Source organism: Salmo salar, chromosome ssa10 (genome assembly GCF_905237065.1).
Source record: "Salmo salar chromosome ssa10, Ssal_v3.1, whole genome shotgun sequence".
In the NCBI taxonomy this organism is placed as follows: domain Eukaryota; kingdom Metazoa; phylum Chordata; class Actinopteri; order Salmoniformes; family Salmonidae; genus Salmo; species Salmo salar.
The window spans coordinates 87,022,375-87,049,212 of NC_059451.1; the positions used below are offsets into that span (position 1 = coordinate 87,022,375).

General features: G+C 42.2%; 1 protein-coding gene across 5 annotated transcripts; it reads right to left on the bottom strand.

Moving 5' to 3' along the window:
• LOC106560850 (protein NLRC5) lies at positions 1 to 26,816 on the bottom strand. 5 transcript variants are annotated; one of them, XM_045688184.1, is made up of 49 exons: positions 26,721 to 26,754; positions 21,544 to 23,562; positions 20,872 to 21,172; positions 20,579 to 20,629; positions 19,947 to 20,030; positions 17,922 to 19,653; positions 17,749 to 17,832; positions 17,543 to 17,626; positions 17,264 to 17,347; positions 17,034 to 17,123; positions 15,023 to 15,073; positions 14,767 to 14,796; positions 14,555 to 14,638; positions 14,355 to 14,438; positions 12,084 to 12,173; positions 11,685 to 11,765; positions 11,475 to 11,558; positions 11,269 to 11,352; positions 11,071 to 11,160; positions 10,531 to 10,575; positions 10,382 to 10,438; positions 10,172 to 10,255; positions 9,884 to 9,967; positions 9,687 to 9,776; positions 9,524 to 9,583; positions 9,262 to 9,345; positions 8,927 to 9,010; positions 8,676 to 8,765; positions 8,503 to 8,568; positions 8,145 to 8,231; positions 4,687 to 4,770; positions 4,500 to 4,586; positions 4,101 to 4,160; positions 3,939 to 3,989; positions 3,737 to 3,820; positions 3,546 to 3,629; positions 3,347 to 3,430; positions 3,175 to 3,258; positions 3,009 to 3,095; positions 2,858 to 2,941; positions 2,652 to 2,753; positions 2,465 to 2,548; positions 1,907 to 1,990; positions 1,675 to 1,758; positions 1,467 to 1,550; positions 1,297 to 1,374; positions 1,103 to 1,186; positions 934 to 1,017; positions 1 to 800 (listed from the first exon to the last, which is right to left on the bottom strand). In XM_045688184.1, exons 3-49 carry the CDS (start codon positions 21,167 to 21,169, stop codon positions 719 to 721), a joined length of 5,571 nt encoding a protein of 1,856 aa, XP_045544140.1. In that variant the 5' UTR covers positions 21,170 to 21,172; positions 21,544 to 23,562; positions 26,721 to 26,754; the 3' UTR covers positions 1 to 718. The 5 variants fall into 5 exon arrangements, with proteins under 5 accessions (XP_045544140.1, XP_013979699.1, XP_013979700.1 ...); XM_014124224.2 differs by lacking the exon at positions 21,544 to 23,562 and having other exon boundaries at positions 26,721 to 26,816; XM_014124225.2 differs by lacking the exon at positions 26,721 to 26,754 and having other exon boundaries at positions 19,947 to 20,027; positions 21,544 to 25,357.
• Between the last annotated feature and the right edge of the window lie 22 nt (positions 26,817 to 26,838).

The following is a 26,838-nucleotide window of genomic DNA, read 5'->3' on the forward strand; positions in this document are numbered from 1 at the left end:
TATGAAAAAGACATGTCTCACACTTTATTAGACCAACGTGCATGTGAGATTAAAACATGAACATTACAAAAACAAGTGTGAGGAATAAGAAATAAATGAGCAGAAATGCATCTAATAACGTAACAGTGAAACATGAGCCGTGACATTAGAATCCAGCAGTGCAAGATAACTAATATTAAAGTGTAAGAAATAAGATTCACACCAAGCAGGGGTTTCCATTAGAAAAACAATATTTCAAATCTACCTCAATGCTTAGTTAACAAATGGGGAGAGGTCAACATCACATAAATACTTCAAGTTTTACAAACCAAGATAGAGAGCGGGAACACCTGAAGCATAAACTTGAGTTATTAGTTTGTCATTTGCTCACTCTTTCTACCTGAGGTGGACATTAGTTTTTAGCAAAACACAAACAATCAATAAATTCCTGATTCAAAATCAATCCAGAAATAAATACGAGAGTGGAGACTATGAGCTGATTGTCCAGGAAGAGGAAGGGAGATGTATAAAGAGAGATTAGTCTCATCTCTTACATCCTCTTACCAGGGTTGGAATAAAGGTTCACTGTTCCTCCTCTTCCTGGATGATATTATTGTTTGTTTGAATTTGATGACATGTAAACAAAATCAACTTTAAGTGCATAAAACTATAAAATAAAAGTGCAAGTTTACTGTTCTGCTGACACATTCAATGAGTGAGATTAGATCTTTGTGGAGATCTATGTGGAGGAGAAGTTGAGCCTCTTCTCTCTCTGTCTCAGTTTCTGGGCATCACTGGCAGAAATAACATTCCTCCACAGTCTGGTCAAACACAGGGAGAGGACATTTGTAAAAATGGCATTGCACACAATAAAGGCAGTATCCAAATTAATAGTCAGTATAATACATTTATACAATTGACAGTTTACCAACAAAAAACTTCCAAGATATTTACCTGATCACTTCAACTGATGGACAAGACTGTAAGCTTCTGGCAAGTGCCTCTGCTCCAATAGTGCTGATTCTGTTAGACTCTAGACTAAAATCAAAGATATAAAAGAACACATCTGATTATAAAATCCTTTGAAAACATGTCAATGTAAAAGCATACACTTAGCACTCACTCAAGTCTCCTTAGCTTCTGGCATTGTGGTAAAACCTCGGCAAGCTTCACTGCGACATCATCTCCACAATCATTCCACGCAAAACTGACCAAATGGACAGGAAGTGAAAAAGGGAGCGAGGAAACATGGTCAAATCAGTCGTGAATATTCAGATCATGGTGAATATTGCTCTGTGCTGTCTGAATTTCCCTTACCTGACATCCTCTGCACAGACACAGTGAGCCAGGCTGTCAGCCAGACAAGCAAGCTCTGAAGTCCCTATGGAGGTCAAGCTGGAAGACAACTAGTACATTAAAAGCTTGTCTCTTGGGCAGGGAATATACAGTATCTATTATAGCAGATTACACATAGATATATATCTTACTGTATCTTTGTCAAATACTTCATGGAGATCAAGGCTTTGGAGATACTGACAGATCCTTTTGTACCAATCTCATTCTCTGAGAGACTTTTCACAAAATCACAACCATGAACATAAACAAGGGTTAGGGTTGCAGTTACATGGCATAAAATCAATAAATAAACGTAACATGATCCAAACCACACACAAAAACTGATGGGAATAGACTTACTCTAGAACCCTGAAGTGAGTGAGAGTGGGCAGAACTTGTCCCATCTTGACAGCACAGGCAAGGCTGAGATTATTCCTGGACAGACTGGGATATAAAGTCATAGGTCAGACGGTGCATTGTTTGCACTCAAAATGATATTTTGGTCATTGTGAATTCAAAATGTTATTTTGGTCATTGTGAAAGCCCAGCGGAAATAGGGCACTTTGGATTGATAGTTTGGGCTTGGCCTTACTTGAGCTCCTCCAGTGCTGTGCAGGTTGTCAGGGCCTGGACCAGCCTCTCTCCTGCTTGGTCACTGATGCAGTTCCCTGACAGGCTGAGACACAAAAAAGGAAAGAGGCTGGTTGTGTGTTTTATATAGTCTATAGAGATATGGACCAACATTCTCCATCTTCTAATCATTGAGAGGAAAATGTGTCCATTTCATATCATAGCTCATAGTGTTACAGCAGTATGTTTCCTCTGCAACAGTTCAGGAAGTAGAATAAGCTGGACTTTGTGATGGAGAAAACATAATTATATAATAACGTTGCAATAACAAATAAATCAGCACTTTGAACCAGCTTTATACCTTTCTGATGATGATACATCTACAAATGTCTGCCTAAATCCCACACACACCAATGTTGAAGGCCATTGGAATATTAGCTGACACTTTGACAGTTCTAAGATCGGGTCATGTGACAGATTCCTGATGCATATCTTAGCTTCATTTGACACATTAATTATGCAGTCTATTTTTTTGTCCAGGGCCATTCCCCATCCATTCCTCCAGTCCAATAATCCCTACCTGATCTTCCTCAGGCCTGTCCAGGTGGGCAGGTGTTTGATAAGCTCCTCCACTTCTTTATCTGACATCCTCATCCCCTCCAACCTGCAGGCCAGACACACATTGACAATAGCACATCAAACGTGATGTCTAGTCCATGCAGAAGTCAGATACTACTTGACATTTGTGTTATCGTGGTTCTACTCACTCTATCTCCTCCATCCCTCTGAGCCCCTCCAGAGAGGACAGCAGGACCAGAGTGGCCCCCTCCCATGGGGATCCAGTCAACATGGTAACTTTATTATTCAGACTACGGGACGGATCACATATCATTGGTAAAGATAACACTCTACACCAAATCTGTCTCAGGCACAGCAAAGTCCACTACATTCTCAGTCAGGAAGCTCTACTCACTTCAGCCTCTTCAAGGAGGTCATAGCATGGAGCCCTTGGGCCAGGCACACTGTGCTCTCCTCATCCAGCTGTACAGAGTCAAGGCTGTGGACAGGATACAGATATTTAACTCATGCCCTTAATAATACTAATAATAATAATAATCATTTACCTGATCCCTTCCAGAGAGAGGCACTGTCCCAGCCCACGCACCAGCACCAAGGCCGATGCTGGTGTCCAACCATAGCAGAGGGACAGACTAGGGGACGAAGGGCACAGTATTAGTATTGTTGTATCACTGGCCAGGTGGTTGAATACAAGAATACAAGAGTTCTTACTTGATTGTTCTGAGACGAGGAAGGTTTTGGAGTGTTCTGGTCAGAGCTACAGCTCCTCTGTCAGTAATCACATGACCAGACAAACTGAGGGAGAGAGGAGAGAGTGGTGACAGGTCAGAGTCAGGAACGAAAAATAAAAAGTAGGCATAGGGGATGAATGACAATCACTTACTTCAAGCTCTCAATGCTTTTAGCCTGCAACAACCCCTCGGCAAGGAGCAATACCACATCTTCAGAGGTTTCTTTTGATTCAAGACTAGGAAAAAAGACAAGAAAACATGTTTTTCATGTGTAGCCTAAGATAGTCATCCTTGGTCATCAAAACACTTAAAAGCCTTTCCAACCCCCAAAATCCATAACATCAGCCTTACCTGAGTTTCCTCAGACTAGCTAAGGATGGTAGGACAGAGCAGAGCAACTCTGCTCCCACTCTACCAATGCTGGTCAATGACAAACTAAAGAGGAAAATAAGAAATATGTATAACTTAAAACTAAATTAGACATTAGAATCATTTTCACTACTTCCAAAGTATTGCCAGGTCTCTTTCTCACAGATACTTACTCTAGCTCCTGTAGCAGAACACAGCTCTGGAACACAGTCTGCAGAGACACTAGGTGGTGCCCTTGCACTGCACAGTCTACCAGGCTGAAAGACACAAGAGGCAGGACCATATGATAGGGAGAGCTCACATGCAGTAACCAGTTCTGAGCCAGCTCACACATATTCCTGTTGATGTAGGAATAATAAAGGAAGATGCTTTCACCTTATGGTCACGGTAGACAGAGAGCCAGACATGTCTGTAGAAGTGCCACCACTGAAACTCAAATAAAGGCAGCTCAGTCAAAACAGAAAGAGTGTGTTATCTTTATCTTCGCATCTAAAAAACATTTTGGAAATAGACAACGTAATTGTCTTTCAGCTTTACCTGGTAGCAGTGGGATTTTGGCATTCTTCCAAAGTAATGTGTACGGTGGATTTATTTATCCTGCAAAACAAGTTCACACATCCATTATGCATATCGTGTTCTATTTTCCTAGACTTAAATATTACCTAACGCCAACATGAATGCTCGAATGCCAACATGTTCCCGATTGGCGCAGCAGTCTAAATCACTGCATCTCAGTGGAAGAGGTGTCACTGCAGTCTCTGGTTCGAATCCAGGCTGCATCACATCCGGTTGTGATTGGGAGTCCCATAGGGCGGCGCACAATTGGCCCAGCATCGTCCGGGTTTCGCCGGGGTAGGCCGTCATTGTAAATAAGAATTTGTTCTTAACTGGCATGCCTAGTTAAATAAAGGTCAAATAAAAACAATGAATTCTCACCTGATGGTGTGTATGTTGGGGTTCAGGTTCAAGCAGCAGGAGACCAGGTTTACAGCTGCTTCTGCTGTGATCCATGGCTCCTCAATACTGATGGGAAATTAATACAGAGATGTTTACACACTCATGCAAGAAATCCCACACACAAATACACAGACACCACAGGCCATTCCCATATCCTCCTCCTCACCTGATATAGCGTTGGACGTGACCACACCTCAGCTGCTTCACCAAGTCTTCAATCACCTGAACACTCAGTCCGTTGTTTCTTATCCTGAAGTAAATCAGAGTAAAAAAGGCAATCATTTTGCATTCAATAACTTGGTGTGTACAGTTGAAGTTGGAAGTTTACATACACCTTAGCCAAATACATTTAAACTCAGTTTTTCACAATTCCTGACATTTAATCCTAGTAAAAATGCCCTGTTTTAGGTCAGTTAGGATCACCACTTTATTTTAAGAATGTGAAATGTCAGAATAATAGTAGAGAGAATGATTTATTTCAGCTTTTATTTCTTTCATCACATTCCCAGTGGGTCAGAAGTTCAATTAGCATTGGTAGCATTGCCTATAAATTGTTTAACTTGGGTCAAACGTTTCAGGCAGCCTTCCACAAGCTTCCCACAATAAGTTGGGTGAATTTTGGCCCATTCCTCCTCACAGAGCTGGTGTAACGAAGTCAGGTTTGTAGGCCTCCTTGCTTCCACACGCTTTTTCAGTTCTCCCTACAAATTTTCTATAGGCTTGAGGTCAGGGCATTGTGATGGCCACTCCAATACCTTGACTTTGTTGTACTTAAGCCATTTTGCCACAACTTTGGAAGTATGCTTGGGGTCATTGTCCATTTGGAAGACCCATTTGCGACCAAGCTTTAACTTCCTGACTGATGTCTTGAGATGTTGCTTCAATATACCCACATAATTTTCCATCCTCATGATGCCATCTATTTTGTGAAGTGCACCAGACCCTCCTGCAGCAAAGCACCCCCACCCCCGTGCTTCACGGTTGGGATAGTGCTCTTCGGCTTGCAAGCCTCCCCCTTTTTCCTCCCAACATAACGATGGTCATTATGGCCAAACAGTTCTATTTTTGTTTCATCAGACCAGAGGACATTTCTCCAAAAAGTACATTCTTTGTCCCCATGTGCAGTTGCAAACCGTAGTCTGACTTTTTTATGGCGGGTTTGGAGCAGCGGCTTCTTCCTTGCTGCAAGCCTTTCAGGTTATGTCGATATAGGATTCGTTTTACTGTGAATATAGATACTTTTGTACCTGTTCCTCTAGCATCTTCACAAGGTCCTTTGCTGTTCTTCTGGGATTGATTTGCACTTTTTGCACCAAAGTACATTCATCTTTAGGAGACAGAACGCGTCTCCTCCCTGAGCGGTATGACGGCTGCGTGGTCCCATGGTGTTTATACTTGCGTACTATTGTTTGTACAGATGAACGTGGTACCTTCAGGCATTTGGAAATTGCTCCCAAGGATGAACCAGACTTGTGGAGAGCTACATTTTTTTTTCCTGAGGTCCTAGCTGATCTCTTTTGATTTTCCCATGATGTCAAGCAAAGAGGCACTGAGTTTGAAGGTAGGCCTTGAAATACATCCACAGGTACACCTCCAATTGACTCAAATGATGGCAATTACCTTATCAGAAGCATCTAAAGCCATGACATCATTTTCCAGAATTTGAAGTTGTTTAAATTTACATTTACATTTAAGTCATTTAGCAGACGCTCTTATCCAGAGCGACTTACAAAATGGTGCATTCACCTTATGATATCCAGTGGAACAACCACTTTACAATAGTGCATCTAAATCTTTTAAGGGGGGGGGGTTAGAAGGATTACTTTATCCTATCCTAGGTATTCCTTAAAGAGGTGGGGTTTCAGGTGTCTCCGGAAGGTGGTGATTGACTCCGCTGTCCTGGCGTCGTGAGGGAGCTTGTTCCACCATTGGGGTGCCAGAGCAGCGAACAGTTTTGACTGGGCTGAGCGGGAACTGTGCTTCCTCAGAGGTAGGGGGCCAGCAGGCCAGTGGTGGATGAACGCAGTGCCCTTGTTTGGGTGTAGGGCCTGATCAGAGCCTGAAGGTATGGAGGTGCCGTTCCCTTCACAGCTCCGTAGGCAATCACCATGGTCTTGTAGCGGATGCGAGCTTCAACTGGAAGCCAGTGGAGAGAGCGGAGGAGCGGGGTGACGTGAGAGAACTTGGGAAGGTTGAACACCAGACGGGCTGCGGCGTTCTGGATGAGTTGTAGGGGTTTAATGGCACAGGCAGGGAGCCCAGCCAACAGCGAGTTGCAGTAATCCAGACGGGAGATGACAAGTGCCTGGATTAGGACCTGCGCCGCTTCCTGTGTGAGGCAGGGTCGTACTCTGCGAATGTTGTAGAGCATGAACCTACAGGATCGGGTCACCGCCTTGATGTTAGTGGAGAACGACAGGGTGTTGTCCAGGATCACGCCAAGGTTCTTAGCACTCTGGGAGGAGGACACAAGGGAGTTGTCAACCGTGATGGCGAGATCATGGAACGGGCAGTCCTTCCCCGGGAGGAAGAGCAGCTCCGTCTTGCCGAGGTTCAGCTTGAGCTGGTGATCCGTCATCCACACTGATATGTCTGACAGATGCACGGTCAACTTAGTGTATGTAAACTTCTGACCCACTGGAATTGTGATACAGTGAAATATAAGTGAAATAATCTGTCAGTAAACAATTGTTGGAAAAATTACTTGTGTCATGCACAAAGTAGATGTCCTAACCAAATTGCCAAAACTATAGTTTGTTAACAAGAAATTTGTGGAGTTAATTATCGCAAAGGTCAAGCCAAGGTTATTATAGTTTTGTGTTTTTACATGTGTTTATTTCTATTCGTTTTTCAATTTTTATTTGAAATTTAGTTTAGTTATAAGTCATTTTCAGACCTAATTTGCTAGTTTTTCTTTAGTTATAGTTATATTTCATTTTTATATGAATTAGTTTTAGTGTTAAGGACAGAAAGCATGCGTGGGAGGCTTGGAGCCATTTGTGTTGTATCATTTTTTTGCGGTGGGGTTTAGGATTTTACCTCTTGCAACTGGAGGGCAGTAGGCTAATACATCAGGTGATGGGTAAGATCATAGGTTAGGTTAGGTTTAAATTAAGTCAATATCAATGTGACTTGGATTTAAAAGGAATAGTACAGACTGGAGTAAAAAATATGGTGGACGGAAACGCTCTCTCGCCGATGTTTACACCAATCCAATGCTTTTTAACTTTAGTAGTACATGTAAGAAGAATCAAATTAGCTAACTAGCCACCTTTTTTCCACTGTTAGCTAGTGTTAGCTAGTGATTGTGATTCACAAGCTAGGCCTATTTGAAACATTACTATCTCCTGGTTGCATTTACCTCCTGGTTGCATAAACCCACCGAAGTCTTGAAAACCTGTTTTGCCCAAAGTTGAAGAAAAAATAAAACTGAGCATAATTCACGATGTTTTTAATTTAGTTCATTTTGGAGTCAAAGGTAATAGCTTCAGTATAGTTTTAATTTTTCAAAACGATTTGTTAATTATTTCATTTCAGTTTACTAAATAGTTTGTTCATGATTTGTTTTCGTTTCATTTACTATAATAACCTTGGGTCAAGCAATTCTCCCAGTCCCATTCTCACCTCAGTTTGACCAACTGAGCAGCACAGCGTGTCAGAATCTCTGCTAGTCTCTGCAGATGGTCAGCCCCAAAATGACACTCTCTCAGACTGCAGGGTTCAGGAACCATGAAGCAGAGAGAGAATGAGAAGGTGAGAGACTGAGGAGATAGAGGTCATGCCCATGAGTCATATGTAAGAGGTTTGATATAATTTATACAAGCAATCCTTTCAGTTTCGATATGAGTTTTATTTTTCTGGGAGCAAAATAAACAATACTTCCTGTTCCACTAGCTAAATGAGTTTACACTATGGTGTTTCTGTGACTGCCTTAATTGATTTTATGACTATTGAGTAGAAAGTAGTAGCCTTGTTGTCCTACCTCAGAGTTTTGCCACAGTCACTGTCCTGTTCAAAGCGGATGAGCGACCTCTCCTCAGTTCCCAAACTACAGACAGACATAAAAAGTGACCCAGACTTTCATACTATATAGATGGGGGTCTAGACAAGTAAATGTTCAGTTTGCCAACATGGTATTGTTCAATAGAATTTTACCTGACTTCAACTGCAGCCACCTTCTCACAGGTCGTCACTGTGTTCACCAGGTAGAGCACCCCCATCTGGGTCAGTCTGTTATCATTAAGACTGCAGAGAGAAACACATACAGCTGTACAAGCAAGCACAACTAACTTCCATAAAGCTAGAACAGATGCATCTGCTAGCACTCAGGGAGGCAGACCAGCACTAGTGGTAATGGAGTTCACCGTACGGACTGAAGGAAGATGAGGTGTTGCAATGAGCCTTACTTCACTGAGCTGGCAATCCGCAGCCTTGGCAGAGAATCCACAAAGCTCTTCACTCCCTCGTCTCTCAGGAGGTTACTGGATAAACTGCACCGTTGAAAATAATGGGTTATTATCCACTATGAGAAAGGTTGGTTGAAAATGTGTTGAAAAATAGCCATAAAAAACACCCTAAAATGTTCAGCGAGGGAAACACAGTTTGACCATTGGTTAAGGCATATACTCTAGTAGTGTAAGGTATTTCTGGGAATACAGCGCAGTAGTTGCGAGTACATCATTTATAAGCACTGCTATTTTTGGTCAAATTTGGGCAGTGACCCAGGGACAGGGACACTCACTCCAGGTCAGACAAATGAGGACACTGCTCCAGGATCCCAGAGAGTTTCTCCACATCTCTACTGCTCAGTGTGTACTGCGTGAGTCTGCAGAGGTGGCACAGAGATACAGACAGACATGAGGTCAGGGTTAAACCAGGTTAGAGAGAAGAACTACTACATGTGACTGATTAAATACAGCTTAATTAACCTAAAACCTTATTTCTGTAATGTAATATAACATTTGTATACATGGGAACAGTATGAGCAGATAAACCACATTCACCTGCAAGTTGCTTGTTCTACTTTCATGTTGACAAACTTGATGAACGCTTCTCCTTGGGGCCTTAGAAGTACATCAAAATGTAAGGTCATTTACATAAACACAGTTCATACTGTACATATAAAACCAAATGTATGAACCACATGAATGAATGAGCCGTACATACCTGAGTTCCACAGCTCTGACACGCTGACAGTCTATCAGAGATCTGACCAATAACAACGCTCCGTCTGTAGACATCTGGACATGGCTCAAACTGTGGGAGGCAGGGAAGAGGGGCGGAAGAGAAGGACGAGAAATGAACACCTTACTGGTGTTGTGGCCCTGAGATGATCATTACTGAGCAGGGTGAAGAATTCTCACTTGAGCAGCTGAAGAGATGTCATCTTAGGCAGGATATTTAATAGATTTTCAATGGCATCGTCCTTCAGGGATCCATGGGAGAAACTGAAACGACAGACAGGCAGAATGGTTTTAGAGGATTGAGGAGGAAAACATCATACATGTAACACACTAAGAAGAGGGAGGGAGTAGAACATAGAAACTATACTAGATATTATACATAAATATTGCACAATACAGTATATTATAGTTAACCATGAAAGACAGAGACAGAACATAGACATAGTTAGAGGTAACATAAGAACTCACTCTAGCTTCAGTAGGCCGGGACACTGTACCAGTCTTCTACACAGCCTGGTCATGTCAGTGGGCTGGATATCACTGTGAGTTAGGCTAAAAACAAAAACACAAGCTTGGGATTATATTGCAGGGTAAAGTGAATGGGATATTACACGGACAACAGCAATTCAGAAAGTCATTTGCATGTTAAGACTTCTGTCTAAAACTTTAGTGTCCTACCTGAGTTTCTTATCCTGTTCCATATCTGGTGAGGTCCTGAGTGCTTCTGATTGTATTCTAAAATTAAAGTGATTCAGTGAATTGTTATTTGGACTACACCATCCAACTGAGTTACAGAATTGGTATACTGACAGAAACAACTTTATTACCTTTTACTGGAATGGAATTTCAGGAACAGCTTCTTCCCCCCATGACTGATAAATTTAACATTTGTATAAAAAGAAAAAAATACTAATCAAACATGATATGATTTCAATAACTTTTTACCATGCCCATTTTACACAAGATAGAGTATAGGATATAGATAGATAGACACAGACAGACAGGATATATACTATAGATAGAGTGATAGATATATACACTGTAGATAGATTGATAGATATATACTATAGATATATATATACTATAGATAGATATATACTATAGATAGATATATACTATAGATAGAGTGATAGATAGATATATACTGTAGATAGATTGAATTGAAATCTGTTCCCAGTGGATCTATCAATGTCTATTCCACATTGGTTCAATGTAATTTCATTAAAATGACATGGAAACAACGTTGATTCAACCTGTGTGCGCCCAGTGGGTAGATAGACACATAGATATATACTGTAGATATATACTGTAGATAAATAGATAGATAAAGAGAGAAAGAAAGAGAGAGAAATAGGGTATGTGAATACCTGACATTCACTTCGCTCATGTTCCTGTGTGAGCAGAGTGTGTCAGCTAGCAGCACCACCCCTTCCATGCTGACTGCATTCTCACTGACACTACACCAAACAGGGTACAAGCATTGGTTTGATGGACAGAAATAGCTTTGATCAAAAAAAGCTCAAGCAAACGAAAGGGAGGAAAGGTAAGTTCTAAGAAATTCTTACTTGATTTCCTGGATGGTGCTAAGCTGAGGTAAGAGGTCTAACAACTTCTTTAGACCTTTGTTTCCCAGAGAATTGTTGGAAATACTGAGAAAGGCAAAGAACAGGTGGGGGGGAGGGGGGAGAGATAAACAGACACAAACAGACACAACCCAACTCTCTGAAACTTTTCACAACCCAACTCTCTTTTCACAACTCAGAGCACTTACTCCAGCAGAGTCAGAGCAGAGCAGTCCATCAGATTCTCACACAGATGGTCCAAGTGAGGGGGACGAAGACCACAGCCAATCAGACTGTACACAGGGGTTAATGAGAAACGAGGATGAAAAGAAGAGACAATATCGTATAACTTTATAGCCATTATCCATATTGTTATACACAGTGAATACAGTGTATAACAACTTGAATATTGTACATACCAAAGTTTCTTTGACATCTCAGGATGTTGTTTCTCTATCCCCCCAGCAAAAAGTATGGATGCACGCACAGGGTCCTGCAGGCTGTCATGAGGAAACATGGGGAAAATGCACATCAGTCAGTGTTAAGGTAACATTTTCAGAGCATTCTAAAAAAATCATGATCATCGAAGTTGTACATTATAAAAGGCACCACAGTATTGTAATTGATTGCTTGTTTATAACGTCTGGTTTGGGCCTATCACAAGCCACTTGACAGAGACACCCTCTGAAGTGTGACGCTACCAGGAAGTGATGAGGTAATGTGCTGGTTTTATTGTGGTTGTAGTTTACACACAATAAAAGGGATGCGGTCTATATTGGCTCGATCTAAGAAATGAAGGGGTGTTATGCACAACATACCTGATGTCTACTTGAACCACATCAGGACATACAGACAGGAAACTCGTCAGAACCATCAACCCATCAACCGATATGGGAATCTCATTCAGACTGTAGACACAACCAATAACCGTATTAGGCTACATGACTGGGTTAAAACATACACATATATATATACACACACACACACACACATATATATATACATATATACATATACATATATATATATACACACATATACACATATATATATACATATACATATATATACATATATACATATACATACATATATATACATATATACATATATATATATATATATATATATATATATATATATACACATATACACATATATATATATACATATACATATATATATACATATATATATACATACACATATATATATATACACATACACATATATATATATACAACCATACATATATATACATATATATATATATATATATATATACATACATATATACACATATATACACATACATATATATATATATACATATACATACATATACATACATATATACATATACATATATATATATATATATATATATATATATATATATATATATACATACACACACACACTGCTCAAAAAAATAAAGGGAACACTAAAATAACACATCCTAGATCTGAATGAATGAAATAATCTTATTAAATACTTTTTTCTTTACATAGTTGAATATGCTGACAACAAAATCACACAAAAATAATCAATGGAAATCCAATTTATCAACCCATGGAGGTCTGGATTTGGAGTCACACTCAAAATTAAAGTGGAAAACCACACTACAGGCTGATCCAACTTTGATGTAATGTCCTTAAAACAAGTCAAAATGAGGCTCAGTAGTGTGTGTGGCCTCCACGTGCCTGTATGACCTCCCTACAACGCCTGGGCATGCTCCTGATGAGGTGGCGGATGGTCTCCTGAGGGGTCTCCTCCCAGACCTGGAGTAAAGCATCCGCCAACTCCTGGACAGTCTGTGGTGCAACGTGGCGTTGGTGGAAGGAGCGAGACATGATGTCCCAGATGTGCTCAATTGGATTCAGGTCTGGGGAACGGGCGGGCCAGTCCATAGCATCAATGCCTTCCTCTTGCAGGAACTGCTGACACACTCCAGCCACATGAGGTCTAGCAATGTCTTGCATTAGGAGGAACCCAGGGCCAACCGCACCAGCATATGGTCTCACAAGGGGTCTGAGGATCTCCTCTCGGTACCTAATGGCAGTCAGACTACCTCTGGCGAGCACATGGAGGGCTGTGCGGCCCCCCAAAGAAATGCCACCCCACACCATGACTGACCCACCGCCAAACCGGTCATGCTGGAGGATGTTGCAGCCAGCAGAACGTTCTCCATGGCGTCTCCCTCTCTGTTACGTCTGTCACGTGCTCAGTGTGAACCTGCTTTCATCTGTGAAGAGCACAGGGCGCCAGTGGCGAATTTGCCAATCTTGGTGTTCTCTGGCAAATGCCAAACGTCCTGCACGGTGTTGGGCTGTAAGCACAACCCCCACCTGTGGACGTCGGGCCCTCATACCACCCTCATGGAGTCTGTTTCTGACCGTTTGAGCAGACACATGCACATTTGTGGCCTGCTGGAGGTCATTTTGCAGGGCTCTGGCAGTGCTCCTCCTGCTCCTCCTTGCACAAAGGCGTAGGTAGCGGTCCTGCTGCTGGGTTGTTGCCCTCCTACGGCCTCCTCCGTGTCTCCTGGTGTACTGGCCTGTCTCCTGGTAGCTCCTCCATGCTCTGGACACTACGCTGACAGACACAGCACACCTTCTTGCCACAGCTTACATTGATGTGCCATCCTGGATGAGCTGCACTACCTGAGCCACTTGTGTGGGTTGTAGACTCCGTCTCATGCTACCACTAGAGTGAAAGCACAGCCAGCATTCAAAAGTGACCAAAACATCAGCCAGGAAGCATAGGAACTGAGAAGTGGTCTGTGGTCACCACCTGCAGAACCACTCCTTTATTGGGGGTGTCTTGCTAATTGCCTATAATTTCCACCTGTTGTCTATTCCATTTGCACAACAGCATGTGAAATGTATTGTCAATCAGTGTTGCTTCCTAAGTGGACAGTTTGATTTCACAGAAGTGTGATTGACTTGGAGTTACATTGTGTTGTATAAGTGTTCCCTTTATTTTTTTGAGCAGTATATATATATATATATATATATATATATATAGGACAGGCACAAGGTCATGACCTTGTCAAAAGTCTAACACTTGAAATGAATGATCAGTCTTACACAATCTGTTTGGAGACGTTCAGCTCCTGTAGAGAGTCAGTCAGGGCCTTGAGAGTATCAGCCTTGATGTCGCCACCTGAGAGACTGCAGGGGTTACAACATAACGCCAAACAGAAAGTCAGATTGTCTTAACTTATTTTGTGTCTTTACCCACAGTCTGATCTGACTTGTTCAAGGACACTGGGTACATATTCACTTACTCCAGGACAGAGAGGCCAGGACATCTCGCTAGCAACTGACACAGTCTGTTCATCTGGTCAGTAGTGAATCTGCAGTTCAACAGGCTGGATGACACATAAAGAGACAGGAAAAAAACAACAGCAATGTTACTCAAGGAATTCAGAAGCTCAATTGAAATATACATGTATAAAAGCCTGGGTTCTGTATAAGAACACATTTGAGAATTTCATACCTGACAGTCAGTCCAGTTTTATCCTTAGAACTTGAGACAATTAGAAAAGCAGTGAAAAGGGGTCAGGCTGATTAATACAGTACAGATTTCCTTAAATGTAGCATAGAAAAACAATGAAATAAAAGCAACATTTTCTCAAAGAGCTATGAAACATGAGCTTGATTTTCATGGGCCTGTTGGTACACCAAACAATGAAAAAATAAATGAAAGTTGCATATTATTTTATTTCACCTCATTAAAACGAATTGAAACTCACCATTTCATGTCTAAGCTTGGGACAAACAGGACACTGCCGTCCTTCATTCCCCTGCAAAGAGAGAGAAAAACATAGTTTACATCCCCAGTATTTCTTTTTTTGAGTTACAGTGTCTTCAGAAAGTATTCACTCCCCTTGACCTTTTCCACATTTTCTTGTGTTACAGCCTAAGTTTAAAATATATTAAATTGAGATTTTGTTTCACTGACCTACACACAATAGCCCATAATGCCAAAGTGGAATGATTCTTTTAAAAATGTTTAGAAATTAATATGAAATGAAAAGCTGAAATGTCTTGAGTCAATAAGTATTCACCCTTTTGTTATGGAAAGCCTAAATAACTTCAGGAGTAAACTTGCATGGACTCACTAGGTCCCTAAGTAGAGCAGTGAATTTCATACACAGATTCAACCACAAAGACCAGGGAGGTTTTCCAATGCCTCGCAACGAAGGGCACCTATTGTTAGATGGGTAAAAATAATAGTGAAGTTATTAATTACACTTTGGATGGTGTCTCAATACACCCAGTCACTACAAAGATACAGGCGTCCTTCCTAACTCAGTTGCAGGAAAGGAAGGAAACCGCTCAGGGATTTAACCATGGTGACTTTAAAACAGTTACAGAGCTTAATGGCTGTGATAGGAAAAACATTTGTATGGATCTGTCATGCCCTGATCTGTTTCACCTGTCTTGGTGATTGTCTCCACCCACCTCCAGGTGTCTCCTGTTTTCCCCATTAGTCCACGGTGTATTTATCCTTGTGTTTCCTGTCTCTCTATGCCAGTTCGTCTTGTTTTGCCAAGTCAACCAGCATTTCTCCTAGCTCCTATTTTTCCCAGTCTGTTTTTTCCTAGCCCTCCTGGTTTTGACCCTTGCTTGTCCTGACGCCGAATCCGCCTGCCTGACCACTCTGCCTGTTCTGACCTCGAGCCTGTCTATCCCCTGATACTGTTTGGACTCTGACCTGGTTTATGAACTCTTGCCTGTCCCCGACCTGCCTTTTGCCAACCCCTTTTGTTGTAATAAATATCGGAGCTCAACCATCTGCCTCCTGTGTCTGCATTTGGTTCTCGCCTTGTGCCCTTATAGGATCAAAAACATTGCATTTATTCCACAATATTAACCTAAATGACAGAGTGAAAAGAAAACTTGAACAGAATAAAAATATTCAAAAACATGCATCCTGTTTGCAATAAGGCACTAAAGCGAAACAAAAAAAGATATGTCCTGAATACAAAGCGTTATGTTTGGGGAAAATCCAACACATCACGGAGTACCACTCTTCATATTTTCAAGCATGGTAGTGGCTGCATCATGTTATGGCTATGCTTGTCATCGGCAAAGGAGTTTATTTTAGGATAAAAAGGAACGTAATAGAGCGAAGCACTGGTAAAATCCTAAAGGAAAACCTGGTTAAGTCTGCTTTTCAACAGACACTGGGAGACAAATTCCCCTTTCAGCAGAATAATAACCTAAAACACAAGGCCAAATATATATACTGGTGTTGTTTACCGAGATTACATTTAATGTCGCCGAGTGGCCTAGTTACAGTTTTGACTAAAATCGTCTTGAAAATCTATAGCAAGACTTGTCTAACAATGATCAACAACCAATTTGACAGAACTTCAATAATAAAAAAAAAATAATGGGCAAATTTTCTACAATCCAGGTGTGCAAAGCTCTTAGAGACTTACCCAGAAAAACTCACAGCTGTAATCGCTGCCAACAGTGATTCTAACATGAATTGACTCAGGGGGTTGAACACTTGTGTAATCAAGATATATTAGTGTTTTATTTTTCATTTTATTTTTTACAAATGTTCAAATTTTTCAGTTGGAGTATTTTGCGTAGGTCGTTGACAAAGAATGACAATTAAATCCCTTTTAATCCCACCTTGTAACACAACAAAATGTGGAAAACATCAAGGGGTGGGAATACTTTCTGAAGTATGCAGATTACAACTGGAGGTTCTATTTGTAAACACTGGAAGTGTCTATTGTTTGAACTCACTCAGCATAGAGTCCCTGGATGGAGGGGCTGGAAGTGATCTTCTCTAGAAGGATGTAGATACTCTCCAGAGAGCAGCCATTCCTCCCCAACCTGAAAACATACAAAACACATAGGCCACATTACAAAAGTGCAAGCTTGCTGAAATGTAGAAATAAGAGACACTTGTAATATAAATAGATGGCTAGGATCATGCAACGCAAATTATCCAGTCAAGGAAACAATAAACTCACGAGACAGAGGCCAGACTGGGCAGCTTGGGAAAGATGTCAGCAATCTCCCCGACTCCGCTGTCTGTCAGGCTGTTGTCACTGAAACTGTCAGACAGACAACACAAATCACTTTATACAATGCAAAACCTGTTCAATACCGAATCAGACCAACTGTACTTTCATGGCAAATAAGGTACTGTATCTTTAACCACATTGGTTAGATCCTGATAAAAGGGTTTATAAAATCTTGAAGTGGTGGTAATAATCTTTGGTTGTTACGGTAAGTAAATAATCATTTACTTGAGCTCTGTGATCAGTGGACAGCTCTCCAGGGCTCTGGCAAGTTTGGCAGCTCCCACATCAGTGAGGTTACCACAGATAAACCTGGGGAAGAGGAGCAGAATTATTCACGTCACACTTTGACAATTTGCGTACACATCCACACACAAACAAACAATTTTGAAAGTTGATCATTTCAAAACTGAGTGACTCAGTGAAGGACTCACTCAAATCTTTTCAGGGTTGGTAGTCTGGGAAGGATGGAAGAAAGTTTATCTGCAAATCTGTCGTCATACTTACGGCTTCGAAAACTGAGGGATTGTTAAAAAAAAGAGGAAATTAATTTCATGCAGGATTATCCTTGTTTTGTACACAGTGTATAAATGAGTCATGAACTCACATTAGAAAGTCGATGTGCTGGCAGCTGGGTAGAATATCGAGACACTCCAGCTCCATAGAACAGGCTCCAAAGTCCAACCCGATGCCCACTCCAGCAGACGAGACGACAAAGGCCAGAGCATCCAGATCAACAGGGTTCAATGTTATGTTCCTTAGTTCAAAGCAGGGACGCGACCCCACCATCTCCCTGGCCAGCTGGGCATCCTGGGTCTCCTGGACACAGTGGCACAGCTCCACCACCTTGGGCCCAGTCAGGTTGGTGCTCATTGCCAGGCTTCGGAGCAACTTGCGAACTAGTGCCAAGCGTTTCTTCACCCACCCCACAGCCCCCACTCCCCGAACAAGTTGGATCAGGTAGGAGGAGCAGGCTGGTGCAGCAAGCCCACAAACATACAGATGGAGGGAGTCAGTGAAAACCGTCTTGGGGTCTGATTTCGTGGTCCAGCGGGTCTTGAAGTTGAACTTCTTCCTGAGCTGGGCATCTGTGATGTCCTCGCTGGTCATGATATGTAGCGCGCCCAGAAACTCTTGCATGGTGAGGTGCATGAATGTGTAGCCCTGGCCTTTAGATCCATCCTCATGGGTCAGGTCCACCTGTGAGAGGAGACCAGCCTTAGTGGCGAAGTCCACCAGGTCTGGTGGAACCTCTTCAGACAAGAACACGATCTTGCTCCCCTCCAGGCCCCTCATGGCCAGGCGGCCCAGCAGTGTGACCTCTGCCCTGTGACTCTGCAACAGGGGTGTGCTGCTCCCTGGGCATCGGCTCAGAAAGGCACAGAGGATCTGGAGGTAGACCTGAGTGAGGGTGTTTGGAAGCTGGGGTAAAAGCTGAGACCCACCACTGGAGAATATGTGGTCCAGGCACACACAGCAGATATGGCAGAGGGCTGGCAGGTAACACATGGTGAGGAGGTGGTGGTTGGCCAGTAGATGACTCACTGCCTTCTCCTTCAGATCCAGACCCTTGTCCTGGAAGTACTGTTCAGCATATTCTTTCACACTGCGCTGGTTGAAGCCTAGCAGCTCCCCAATGCAGTCCACAGAGCTCTCCAAGTCTGTCACATCCCGAGGCCTACAGGTAATCAACAGAGTGCATCCTGGGAGGATTCTGCGACTGCACAGGCCTGAGATCAGCTCTGCCATGGGGAGCGGACACAGTGGGTAAAATGGGCTGCTCAGTTTCCCTGAGTGGGTGATTTTAGTGTGAAACTCGTCATAGCCATCAAAGATCAAGCATATTTTCTCAGGGTTTTCAAGGATGAAGTCAAGTACAGCGGTACACTCCTCCTCCCCACCCTCTGGTGGGAGGAAGAAGCGAAAGAGCAGCTCCTTCAGAGAGAGCGGCCGAGCCACGAGGTTGAGCTGGCGGAACTCTAGCAGGATCAGTAGGTGAAAGGAGGGAAAGGCGCCCTGTGTCCATTTCTGGCCAAGGCAGTGCATCAGTAGTGTCTTCCCTGACCCTGCCTGGCCTAACAGCAGTGTGACCTGGGCTTCTGAACCCAGGAGGGAGTGAACAGTCACCCTGTCCTCCACAGCCCCCTCCTCGTCCCCCTGCGGAAGCTCTGAGGGGCTCAGAGCTCCATCAGCCCTGTCTCTGGGTCTAACATGGGTTCTGTGGCGCAGACTGACCCAGGCCTCTTCCAGACGAACCTCCTTCACCACACCCTGCATCACCCTCTCCCACCTCTGCAGTAGAAATCTCCTCACAGCAGACTTGTAGCTTTCTACGTGGTCTGGACATACAAAGAACATCTTATAAAATAACACACAACATACTCCTGACCTGAACACAGCTACATGACTACACGTTTATGAGGCTGTTCATGACTTTGTTTACAAAATATATTTTGTGACTGTGTACTAATTTCGAATCAAACAACTTTCATAAAGTGAAGACAAAGATACATTTCAGGTAACAGAGGTAGCTCACACAGTATGCAAGTCCTTTAAAATTGAAACTCCGTAAGAAATCTTACTGAGATATGCCCCCCCAAAAATTGGGTGTCATGAAAAGACTGGTACTTACCTATTCGTGGGCGTTTTGCACACCAACCCTGAGATGGTATATACTCATGAACCAGGGTATGGCTGTTGTTTTCAATGACTTCTTCTGAGAAGAAAACAAAATGGAGAGAACCCAATAAGGGACAAATAGGGGAAACCCAAGAAAATATGAAGAAGCACAGTGGTTAAACAGAATTGCATAAGCATTGGAAAAGACACCCTTCTCCAGGGCCTTTTGGGGGCCCCTAAGCAAGATTTTGCTAACAAAATTACAAACAAAATCAATGGGGTCCCCCCAGATGTCAGGGCCCCTGGGCACGTGCCCTGCATGCCCATTAGTATTGGCCATTAGTACACATTAGTACAAGTTTAGATAGCTGGCTAGACTAAATGACCAATCTAAAAACAGTTTGCGGAGTTATGTCTGAGACAAAACCACTATTTTACTTCCATACGCATTTAACTATTTTAATGCTGTTTTTAGTGTGTTAACTGCTGTTGGACCTTTGACCCATTTCTTGCCTGAATATCACAGAGGTGTCATCTTACACAAAGAAATGAAACACTTCATATCTCCTTAAATTATTATGGAAAAAGAGGGTAAAAACTGACTGAACAGCTGCAGTAAAATGTAATGATTGATTGATTGATTACCTGGATCACAGAGGGATAGGGTCTCTCTTGCTGGTGTAGGCCAAGGATCACCTGCACAGTCAAACAAATCAAACTTCCAATATGGGTCAAAACTAAGCCTAAGTCTATCCACAGAGTTACAGCATTGTCAGTGGGGTGTTTATTGTTTATTGTTGGGTGTCAACATTTGAGGGATGGAAATGGAAAGGAAACCTCACCCTGATATCAACATCTTCCCCATAACTGAATAAATAGGCTATAGTGTGGATATTCTGGATGGTCAGTATGGGCAGGCACCACAATGTCTTACTCACTAGTCACAGATCCGGCCACAGACATCAGCCGAGATTCCAGACGCATTGGCATGTCGCAGTGCATGCAGACCATTTGAAGAAATTGGCGGCAAATAGCAGGGTCTGTTGTCCTGAAGTAATTCAACAACCCCAGGATGCGTTCTCTGTGGCTGGCAAGGCGCACTAGCCGTTCGCGCGCTCTGCTGTCCATCATTTTATTGAGTATGGCGAGAACTGCATCATCTTGATAGCTCAGAATGTCTGCCAGCTCATGGGTCTCCTGTGTCAATACAGTCTGGACATCTTCCTCTGCTTCCATCAGCTGTACAAGTTTAGGATACATTTTATAATAACATAAAATTCAGTTTGATTACGTTTAATCTATAACTAGATTATAACACAATCTCAAACAATTTCACAAAGCTAAATAGTTACACGGCATGTTCGCAAATACATAGGCTTGCTTCACAAGAAAACGCCATGCACCGTAATAATAGGCATTGTTTTGGGTGCAAGTTTGGATTGGCTGCTGAGTACATTATACTCTACCACGACAATCTACTTCGTATTGGGCGCGCGCGTTTGGATGGGCTGCTACTTAAAGTATAGCCTACTACTCTATACAAAGTCAATTAACTATTGACCTATTTTTTAAAATAACCAATATAAGTGTATGCCAAAAGTATAACTTACCAAATGTAGCTGTTGGTCGCATCGCTGCAGATCAGCCTACAATAAAATGAAACTCAAACCAAATAAGATGCTTTTACTTTCGGTTTCGTTTTTGAGTCGTTTTCATTAGAAACCGACCGCGGTATGTGTGCGAGCATTGCAAAATATATTTACACATTGAATAATTTCATGCAAACTGCTCGCGCGCGTCAACGGGTGTCCATAGCCAGTCTCCAAAATAATATTGCATCTAAAGCTAATTTCCTGAATTTCAACACAATCTAATATGACCCATGGCCCTTCTAGCCATCTCTATTTAAAACAACAAAAAGTAAGTAAAAATGTCTACAGTCATCAAGCTAGGTAAGAGACCATTATTAAATATGTTTAAGTGATTGATAAGACTGAACTAGATCAATGATAATTCAGTAATCAATATTGTGTTGCACCTTTAACCAATAGCCTAACAAACGAACAACACTTTTAAATAAAGTATAAAGACTTAACTTTTGATTGTCTTTAAGACATCCTCTATACCAAATTTCCGCCAGCCAGCCCGCCCAGCCAGCCCGACCCCCAACTCAACTCTCTCCCCAACACAACTTTCTTCACATTTTTTTTATGTCTCAAGGGAAAGGTTTGGAAATCAAAAGTTGAATAAAACACACAGAAACAGGACAGCCTCCATATAATTAATATCATAGGCCTAATAGTACTGTAGAGCTCTTTTTACTTGTACACAATATAGCTGGGTCACCCTGTCCTGCCCTTAGCCTTCCATGGCCCTGCAGCTCCCCAACCCAACACACACCACTCAGCTTTAGGATCTTAGTGAAACATTCATTATTGGTTTCAGGTGTGTTATGCCAAGGCCAAAGAGACAACCGACAGTATGGAAGAACCCCAGGGCCAGGACTAGCAGCCAAGCAGCTAGGGATTGCCTAAATAGGTATCTCCCCTGACGTGGGCATGTTTTCAATACAGACTCCTTTTGTCGTATAGTATTCCATATAAGGAATCCAGACCTTATGAAAGTTGCACAATATACCCTTAATCTTGTAATAAATAAAATCTGGTGATACACAACTTGACATTTTTGCCACCCATTGTGACATTGTGGGTGGATAACCAACCTTCCAATTAATGGCAATGCATTTCTTAGCTGCTATAAAAGCTAGGTTACTGTAATATATATGCTGGGAGTCGGAAAAACAAGTGGAGGGGGTGAGTTTAAAATTAAACGGAACATCGACCAATATAACAACCACGAGTAGCGTATAGACATGAAATACATAAACAATACTGACTGAAGAGAGAACCTAAGTGAGTGCCAGATATAGGGGAGGTAATAAGTGAGGTAATGTAGTCCAGGTGTGTCTGATGATGACCTGCAGGTGTGCATAATGATTGATACCAGGTGTGCGTAATAATGGATCCCAGGAATGGTGGTTAGTATACCGCCGACGTCGAACGCTGGAGGGACGGAGCGGGAGTAGATGTGACAGTTGCACAGTTTCTTCTGATAACAGTCTCCAGTATCAACATTTCCAAGTAAACAAAACACGGAGAATCTGTAGACATGCTGAGATAAAAGAACATACTCTTTGCCAGAATTCACAAGACCATAACATACGCAAATATGTCCCCTTTGTGTTTTACACCTACATCGGAATAAAGACATTTCTGAGTGCATGATATTCAGTTATTCCTGATGAGACCCCTGTCACCGTCTAATCCTGCTCAGATGAGGCATGACAAAGAATTACCTTGGTGTACATTTACACATTATCCAAGAATATAATTATTTGTTCAATAATTGAAATGAACATTATTCCCAGATCCCAGACAGCAGCCTACCCATCAACTCAAGATGGAACTTTGTATCCAATCAGTGATTGTTATAATATACTGAAAAATTCACCTGAGCTCCGTAGACTGGTCTTCCCTGGCTGTCTGATCCTGCTAAGACATTATGAGCATAGTGTTGCGTACTGACTGTGCACCATGACAGTGAAGTCTGAAGAGCTGTTTATACCGTGTCTGTGTAAAAAGTAGGGAATTAGCTAGGGAAAGTGACAGATACATAACATTACATTGCTATACTGATTAATAAAACTCACATTATGCTGAAGAAACGTCAGAATATATTGGTCTTCAATTGTTTGGCGGTGGTTTCATCGTTTGATTCAGGTCTAGTGTGATTGAAATTTACTTCTGTTGTAACGGGGCAAAACAAAAGCTCCAAAACATTTTCATACACACAACAGCTGTTAGACACTGCTACCTGACAGATAGTTAGAGGCTAGCTACAGCTGAACTGGTTGTTGTAGCTACTAGCTAGTGGCTAGTAGTTCATTCACTTCAGTCAAGAAGGGATGAAACATTGGCTAACGTAACATGTCAGTTACACTCCTAGCTCAGCACTGGGAATATAAATTTTCCAGTAAAACAGCAGATACCTTGCCAGCTATATCAGTCAACTAAAGAGTAGCCAGTTTCTGCTCTGCTTGCTTTAACAACTCTGAGAAAAAGTTCAAACCAGACTGCAACTGCCTCTAATAATCTCTCCCGTGCTGGTCCTATATGGCAGCCTTTCAGAAGCTTTGCCTTCAAACAGCATGTCCGCATGATCTTTGGTGTCTGTGGTCCTAAAGCACACCGGTGCAGCGTTTTGTGTCACAGTGCAATTATAAAATGTTGGCGGGGACAAAAATGCTAATTTCAGAATGTGGGTGGGTCATGTCCCCCCGTCCCCAGTGAAAGTTGCGCCCCTGTATTCAAGTAATAAAGAATTCACCTCAACCACGCCCACAAATTGGGGAAAGCAAACAGTGTGAAATAGCCACATTCATTGTCGATTTTTACTTGTACAGAAATAACAAAACATTCCCAAAAGCTGCTGTGTTGTTCAATGTACATATAATCTGGTCAAAAATCCCAACCTACGGTCCGCAATGCTCCCACATAGGGAAATAGGGGCATGAGGGAAGTAACAGGGTTCCCCAATGGCAACCGGTGGTTTGATTTGGCCCCTCCAAGTTTTCGATTTTTTTGGATTCAACTTTTTTTATTTACATTTTTTATTCTTGGACATAATAGACTATAAAAACACCAGGATATAAACTCCAGGTGATTTTAATTGAAGAAATCGGTTCCCTAGTATTCCCACGCATAATAGAGAGAAATTATTATGTTTTAGTCAAACTATATCGGTTTGGGCTTCTTGCGGTCAATTTGCAGTCTACAAATTATTTGTAATTATGATTACATTTTAGTAATTTAGTAGACTCTCTTATCCAGAGCGACTTACATGAGCAATTTGGCTTAAGTGCCTTGCTCAAGGGCACATCTACAGATTTTTCACCTAGTCGGCTCGGGGATTCAAACCAGTGATCTTTCGATTACAGGCCTAAATGCCGACACTGCCTTTTCCGGCCCCTTGAACATCATCTAGTTGAGGATCCTGCCCTACAATATAACTTTTTTATATAAGTAGAGAGAATGCAGAGCAGGCAGTGTTGAAATGTAATCTTTAGACATATTGTACTTTTCTTAAATGTACTTTTGTAATTGACTAAAACAATCAGACAACAAGAAAATTGCATTTGATGAAGGTTAACTTTTTGCAGTGAGCCAATGGGGTAACCTCGGCAACCACAGGTTGTTTTCTCCAGAGGCGGGCAGGCGGCGACGCTCTATCTGACTGGGAGGGTTCAGGGTTCGTCGAACATCTCGTTCCAAAATCAAGGGCATTAATATGGAGTTCGTCCCACCTTTGCTGCTTTAACAGCCTCCACTCTTATGGGAAGGCTTTCCACTAGATGTTGGAACATTGCTGCGGGGATTTGCTTCCATTCAGCCACAAGAACATTAGTGAGGTCGGGCACTGTTGTTGGATGATTAGGCCTGGCTCGCAGTCAGCATTCCAATTCACCCCAAAGGTGTTCGATGGGGTTGAGGTCAGGGCTCTGTGCAGGCCAGTTAAGTTCTTCCACACCGACCTCGACAAACCATTTCTGTATTGACCTCGCTTTGTGCACAGGGGGCATTGTCATGCTGAAACAGGAAAGGGCCTTCCTCAAACTGTTGCCACAAAATTGGAAGCACAGAATCGTCTAGAATGTCATTGTATGCTTTAGTGTTAAGATTTCCCTTCACTGAGACTAAGGGGCCTATGCATTCGGGCAGGTAGCGTTCTCATGTCATCCGCCAAACTCAGATTTGTCCGTAGGACTGCCAGAAGGCGAAGCGTGATTCATCACTCTAGAGAAGACGTTTACATTGCTGCGGAGTCGAATGGCAATGAGTTTTACACCACTCCAGCCGACGCTTGGCATTACGCATGGTGATCTTAGGCATGTGTGCGGCTGCTTGGCCATGGAAACCCATTCCATGAAGCTCCTGACTAACAATTATTGTGCTGATGTTGCTTCCAGAGGAAGTTTGGAAGAAGAATGTTGCAACAGAGGACAGATGATTTTTACGAGCTCCAACACTCGGCGGTCCCGTTCTGTGAGCCTGTGTGGCCTACCACTTTGGGCTGAGCCGTTGTTGCTCCTAAACGTTTCCACTTCACAATAACAGCACAGTACAGTTGACCGGGGCTGCTCTAGCAGGGTAGAATTTTGACAACCTGACATGTTGGAAAAGTGGCATCCTATGATGGTGCCACGTTAAAAGTCACTGAAAGCTTCAGTAAGGCCATTCTCCTACCAATGTTTGTCTATGGACATTGCATGGCTGTGCGCTCGATTTTAAACACATGTCAGCAAAGGGTGTGGCGGAAATAGCCGAATCCACTAATTCATAGCGAAGGGGGTGAATACATATGCACGCACCACTTTTCCATTTAGAATTTGTTCTAATTTATTGAAACAAGTCTTTTCTTTCACTTCACCAATTTGAACTATTTTGTGTATGTTGTTGGATGCGGGGTGAAACTTTGAACATTGTTATACTCATAAGTATAGGAACATTAGTTACAAAAGAGACATGAGCGGTGCCATCATTATGGCATGAGTGGTGAGTGGTGACATGAGTGGTGCCATCATCTACCACGACAATCTACTTCGTATTGGGCGCGCAAGTTTGGATGGGCTGCTACATAAAGTATAGCCTACTACTCTATACAAAGTCAATTAACTATTGACCTATTTTTTAAATAACCAATATAAGTGTATGCCAAAAGTATAACTTACCAAATGTAGCTGTTGGTCGCATCGCTGCAGAACAGCCTACAATAAAGTGAAACTCAAACCAAATAAGATGCTTTTACTTTCGGTTTCGTTTTTGAGTCGTTTTCATTAGAAACCGACC

Coding starts and splice junctions, on each gene's coding strand:
- LOC106560850 (XM_014124224.2), bottom strand. CDS start 21,169: ATGGAAGCAGAGGAAGATGTCCAGACTGTATTGACACAGGAGACCCAT. Junction 17,833..17,921: donor CAGCACATCGACTTTCTAAT/GTGAGTTCATGA, acceptor ACAATCCCTCAG/TTTTCGAAGCCGTAAGTATG. Junction 1,991..2,464: donor ACAGGCCTGAGGAAGATCAG/GTAGGGATTATT, acceptor TTTGTGTCTCAG/CCTGTCAGGGAACTGCATCA.